Consider the following 6485-nt stretch of genomic DNA (forward strand, 5'->3'; position numbering starts at 1 on the left):
TGTTGTGCCATCAGCACAGTGCCCAACGCGAGACTTGAACTCATGTGAGGTCATGACCTGAGCCAAGAGTCGGACCCTTAATCAACTGAGCCACCCAGGCGCCCCTGAACAGCCTCTGTTTATCAACCAGTGACCATGGATTCCCCCTCAGGTGAACATGACTACAGTAGTGTTACCAGTATGTAAGAGGTCAGCAAAATATTTTCCGTGGCTCAGAGTCTGTGCTTTAATACTATATTTTATGTAGCTTCGCAAATGGAAGAGACATATGTAACTTGATAATGTGTTTTGTTTTCTCGAAAAATACTGTATATGATTTTGCTCCATAGCACCAAAAAAGACAATCCAATAAGCTCCAAAGAAAGGTTCATCTAATGTAATGTTTTAATTACACTGAGATTTCTAGGAAATGCTGTAACAGATGCTTGCTTTAGATCTTGGAATTTAGGGCTGGAATAATGTAATGTTTGGTTTGGTTTTCTCTTACAGATGACTTGTTTAAAGTTCACAAGCTTAAGTCAAATCTGAAGTGGCGACAGGCTTTTGACAGCTACTTAAAAACTCTGCCTCCGTACTACTTATTAGTATGTATTTCTGTGTATACGTGCATTAACTGTATCAGTGATGATTCTTGTCACAAGGAATGTCAGTGAGCCAAACACTTGACCGCTGAGATGAGATAGATGTTTAAATTTCTAAATATTTGTATCGCCATTGTCTTCTCAAATTATGTGTAAGAGCTTGGAGGTGTCATGGCGGCACAAAAGAGAATTGCTTATTTTATTTCCTTTAACTGCCATGGTTATTTTTATAAAAACACGTCTCTGTTTCTCTTAGTAAAAGTAACCTTATGAAATTGGAATTTTGGAATTTAAGAAAAATATGTCTGGATTCATGTATTAATACCAACTTCCCTTTTTAACTCTAGAAATTTTCGATATGGGGTTTCCCTCTGAAAAACAGAAATTCTGGAAGCAGTATATTTACTTATTGCCTGTTCAGTGTGTCCTAGGCACAGCATGAAGCAGGGGCGCTGGGCGGGGGAGGGGAATCCCAAAAGAATCCAAAGTTTCTTGGCCTCATTTGGGTTTTTACGATTTGAGAAAAATCCTTCATGGTGCCTTTGAACTGGTCACATAATCTAAAATCATTTCAGAGGTGGCTGTAGCACACTTTAAGCCAAGTTTCTAGAGGTGAAAAGGCAGAATCTTGAATTACCATTGGTGTCGCTGGGAGGGGAAATCGGGTTGCGTCAGCGTTTACCATGGCAGGAAAGGGGTACACGATAAAATGCGATGCAAAACAATTGTATGACTTGGGAATTAAGGCTGAAAGCAATTGACCTGTTTGAATATGCTGTTTCTTGCTCTTCTTATCCCACTCTCTTCTGATTTGTTTTTTTGTTTTGTTTTGTTTTTTTGTTTTTGGTTTTTGTTTTTTTTTTGTTTTTTTTTTTACTTTCTGCTCCTTACTCCTCTGCTATTTTCATTGCCACTTTTTAATGTTCCATGTTTGGTTTTATGTGCAGCGCCTTGACTTCTAAGAAATGAAATCATATCCCTTTGCCCCTTATAACTGAACTTTGAGTATTTTAAGATTTATTCTATTCTTACTGTTGTGTATTTTGTTTCCTTATAGCCATTAAAGAAAGCACTAAGGATGATGGGAGCTCCAAATCTGATATCAGATAATTTAGATTGTGGACTTAGTTACAGTGTTATCTCTTACCTTAAAAAACTCAGCCAACAGGTAGTATTGGTAAAAACAAACAAACAAAACTCCTTTGCCCTAAGAAGTGCATTTACTTATTCTTTAGTGTAATTGTCATTTTTCAAATTAAATGTGTATATATTTCTCCACTCTATGGATTAGTAATAATGTGATTCTCTATGGCTTCTAGCTTCACCGTTAAGCTGCAGCTAAGGGTCTGTCAGGGTCATTGGATGCTGTACCATTTCTCCTTTTGCTCGCCAGTTTGTGCTGCCCACGAGCTGGTTGACATCTTGTGGCCTAAGAGGGGCAGAGGCTTAATAAAAATGATCTCGTGGGTCACATTCTGTCTGTCCTCGACCTAGGTTCTCCTCCGATCACACTGGACTAGTGCATCCCCCTTTTTCAGGTCGGCACACTGAGGCATGGTGTGATTCGGCGTCTTGCCTGAAATTAGCTCTTAGGCAATAAGTGCCCATGCGCTTTTTCTTGGAGAGGGGGAGAGGAGTCCAGTGTTCCTCGCGCTGGAGGGTGCTAGAGCCCTTGGGGACCCGAAGAGTGGAGCTCAACCTCCTCTCTTCTTGCCCTCCATCCGTTCCTTTAAACCCCCACCTCATTTACCATTATTCACCTTGTGCCTTGCCTGCCCCTCTATTAGTACCTCATCCTCCACTCACCCCTACTTACCATACTTCTCACCTCTACCTAGCCCATTCTTGCAGGATGGAAATGTTTGAGAACCACTGAGGTAGAGCTTTACTGCCGTACGAATGTGTTATGTTCGATGATAAACTAATGCAGCCTTTTTGCTTTCTTCTTATGCACAAGGGTGCTCGCAGGTAGGGGACAGTGGTAGCATCCGCAGTGGCTGTCAGGCTTTAAGTCACATGTGTCTGGAAGTTGGGCCTTTAGAAGACAGACAGTCGTAAGCAAAAGAGCATCAGATTTCACCAAAGAACCAAAATGACTCTGCAGCTGGGGATGCTGACACACCTGGCTAGGGTCCGGCACAAACGGAAGTACGGTCTGGAGTTTACCAGCTCCTGCCCGTCCAGTGTGCTCATAAATGCAAAAGACAATAAAGGCAAACCTAGGCTTCTGGTCCACCGAGCATCCCCATGACCCCCTTTACTCTCCACTAGTAGATTTTTGTTGTTGTTGTGAATGTTTTGTTTGGGTTATTGATTGACTGATTGACCTATTGATTTATATATATATTTTATCCGATGCCTACCTTAGGCCTTTAGGGCTGTGTAAGCAGGGTATGGCCACCAGGAAGAATAGTGAGCAGAGCTGAAAGTCATGCAAGCTCTGGGACCTTCTGGGACATGTTGCTTGTGTAGTTTTCTAATAGATGAGATTTCGGGACCATTTCTGGAAACAGACCCTTCCTTTGCTCTTCTCCCTTATTTCATGACTTAATTTTGTGCAAAAGATAATAAGCATACTTAATTCCACTCATAGTGAAAATTAATGAATCTCTCCAACCTAACTGTATGAAATGCGAAATCCTTTTGGCCTTACTGGGCATTGGTGGAATTCCTTCTTTTAAAGAAGATTATTACTAATTTATAATCACTCTAATTACTAATTTTATTACTAATTTAATAACTGTCACCAGTGCTCCTTGAACCATCCCAGATGTATGTAAATCACAAAATATGCCCAATATATTGCTATGATACACCGTCAAGCAATATTTATCAATGTGGTATAATAGTGTCCATTAGGATTTTTTTGTAAGTTAGCTAGAAACTTACTGAGCAGATATTTCAAATCATTTACGTGGTANGTGGTAATGTTTGTTAAATTTAATCATTACTTTTTTGGGGGTGCTCTGATATGAGAAATAAACAGTTGAATTTTTCCCAGATGTAATGCCAATCTGTGTAATCTGAATTTTAGCGCTAGTTTACATTTATAAATACGGAGTCTTACACCTTTATGTCTGGGTCTGAAATAAATACAGTGACTCAGGCTAGATTTTACAGCAACAAAATGTGATTTTAAATGTCTATGAATGTACTTCTTATCCATGGTTTCCATTCTCTCCATGATTCAGTCATAATTTTGCCATTAGACAAGAAAAAAATGTAGGAAGTTATTTATTTTTCTCACCTCCCCCCTCCCTGTTTGCTGTGGTAGTGCAGAGAAGCACAGGGAAATGTTTAATTATCCATTTTTCTGTGATTTACAATTGAAAAATTTCTGTGGTTTTCTTAAAGTGTTATCTTTCTTAAGTAGTAACAACAACAGTGATGATAAAGATCTTTTCATAACATACTATGTACTTTCATTTTAGACCAAACTAGAGTCAGAGCGGATACTAGCATCCGTGGGGAAGAAACCTCCCCAGGAAATCGGAATCAAAGTGAAAAATCATTCTGGAGGTGGCGTGTCCTTTACCCACAGTAAAAATTTTAGAAAACTATTGAAAGAAATCATAGGGGAAAGTGCACCAAGACTGACCGAATGGAATACCAAAGAATTTGCTGGCTTCCAAGTAGGGCTCTTAAACAAGGTAAATTGTAGACATAAATACTTTGTATTTGTTTGAACTTGTCTGACTCACATGCGTCGTATTATTGCAGCTTTGAAATAATTACGATCCTGTTTTGGACTTCATAGTTATCCACGGATCGGCTTAGGAATTGTCTTGCCAGTAGAGGCCAAGTTGAATTTAAATGTCCAAGATATGTTTTGGGGATAATGTCTGTGAAGGATGAAGGGGGGAGAGAGAGGAGTCGGCAGGGAGAGCCTTCGGCCACACTGCTGATCTAGCACCTGTAAGAGGAGGGGACGAGGAGGAGGTTTGGGTATGAAGAGTCTCGGGCAGCAGTGCCGCTGCGACAAGGTCGTGGCCAGCCCAGCAGGGACCCCTGACACCGGGATTTCCCATAGAGGAGGTCCACGTTGGGCAGAACTGGCCAGGCCAGTTGACCTACTTGGGAAAGGATATTCGCAGTGGTTTGAGCACGTTGTGGGTATTTTAGAATTTGGAGCAAGGCCAGCAAAGGCGAATTTTCCACTGGCAAAATTCTACGGTAGTTGTGTTCAATGTCCCTCTCTTCACGACGATTTCAACTGCGTTAAGAATTACATTTCTATATTAAAAGCCTCAGGAGTAACTGAAATTATTTGTTCCATTTCAAATAGGATTTGAAACCTCAGACATACAGAAATGCTTATGACATTCCACGTAGAGGTCTTTTAGACCAGTTAACCAGAATGAGATCCAATCTGCTGAAAACACACAAGTTTATTGTTGGACAAGATGAAGGTAAATGAGCAAAGAAGTATTTTTTGTTGATTAGGAAAAAGTGGAGCCTGACTTTCATGAAAGTGCTTATTGCATAACACAGGTTATTTTGTAATACTTTAAGACTTAGAATGCCCATTTTCACTGAATCCCTCTACTACTCAGGCACAAGTTCATTGTCCTCAGGTTTTAGGGGAGGTGTGCACATTAATTGACGTACATACTGCACTACCCATGCTTTGGCTCTTATAAGCCTCAAAACAGTCCCATGACGTAGATACTGTTTTTATGCCCATTTTATGGACATGGGAACTGAGAGTGCACATTTTTTAAGCTTTTATTTTAATTCCACTGTAGTTAACAGAGTGTTATATTAGTTTCAGGTGTACAATATAGTGCTTCAACCCTTCACCCGGTGCTTATAACAACCAGTGCACTCCTTAATCCCCATCACCTGTTTCACCCATCCCCCACCCACCTCCCCTCCGGTAACCATCCGTTTGTCGTCTATGATTGAGGTCTGTTTCTTGGTATCTCTCTCTCAAGGGTGAGCATTTAAAACAAAAATTTTTTTTGTTTATTTATTTTTGAGACAGAGAGAGACAGAGCACGAGCAGGGGAGGGGCAGAAAGAGAGGGAGACACAGAATGTGAAGCAGGCTCCAGGCTCTGAGCTGGCTGTCAGCACAGAGCCCGACACAGGGCTCAAACCCACAAACCATGACATCATGACCTGAGCCGAAGTCGGACGCTTAACCGACTGAGCCACCCATGCGCCCCAAGGGCGAGCATTTTGATGGCCAGTCCAGGAGTAGTGAGGTGGAAAGTGGCAGGACCTAGGTCTGTCAGATTTTGGAAACTGCACAACCCAACCTGTTGTGATTAATTCAACCCAGAATTCCTCATTTACATGAAAAGAACGAAGCTGACATTGTGTGGGATAATTGGTGATGGTGTACAATTTCCCTTTACTCCATTTTGTTCATTTGAAACATTTGTTTCATTTCGGTCATTTGTACATTGCAAGGAGTTAAATCTGAAGCTGGCCAACCTCCTGAAACTATACACCCAAGTTTTGTGGAGAGCAGGAAGCTTCTCTAGGAAGGGAGCCTATAGATGCAGTCACATTCTCCAAGAACGTAAGGCCTACTAACGAAGGTTCTCTGTCTGCTAAGAGAGAACCATGGAGACTAGGCTCCTCAAAATGCAGAACAAACTTGGTGTTTCAGGTTGGGTGGCGTAGAGGTTGTCAGCCCATTTTCAAACCTGGTTTGAAGCATAAGGGCGTTGTATTTGGCCTAGCGATTTGAGCTTGTAGGCAGTAGTGACGGTACACTGAGTAGTGAGTGGGATGAGGAGAGATGATTTTAGATCTTAGAATTTGAGATTTTTTAATGTTTATATTTATTTTTGAGCGAGAGTGAGAGAGCATATCAGCAGGGGGGAGGCAACGAGAGAGGGAGACACAGAATCCGAAGCAGGCTTCCTTCAGGCTCAGAGCTGTCAGCACAGAGCCC

The 6485-nt window shown here is 41.3% G+C and overlaps 1 protein-coding gene across 1 annotated transcript in view; it reads left to right on the forward strand.

The window, feature by feature from the left end:
* Positions 1-6485, forward strand: part of LOC144230737 (integrator complex subunit 6-like) — a 36135-nt gene that overhangs the window by 22024 nt on the left and 7626 nt on the right. Inside the window, 3 exon segments of the mRNA XM_077763075.1 lie at positions 490-584; positions 4013-4231; positions 4867-4990. Coding sequence (XP_077619201.1) covers positions 490-584; positions 4013-4231; positions 4867-4990 — 438 coding nt within the window.

Source organism: Crocuta crocuta, unplaced genomic scaffold (assembly GCF_008692635.1).
Source record: "Crocuta crocuta isolate KB4526 unplaced genomic scaffold, BGI_CrCroc_1.0 scaffold2225, whole genome shotgun sequence".
NCBI classification, from domain to species: Eukaryota; Metazoa; Chordata; class Mammalia; order Carnivora; family Hyaenidae; genus Crocuta; species Crocuta crocuta.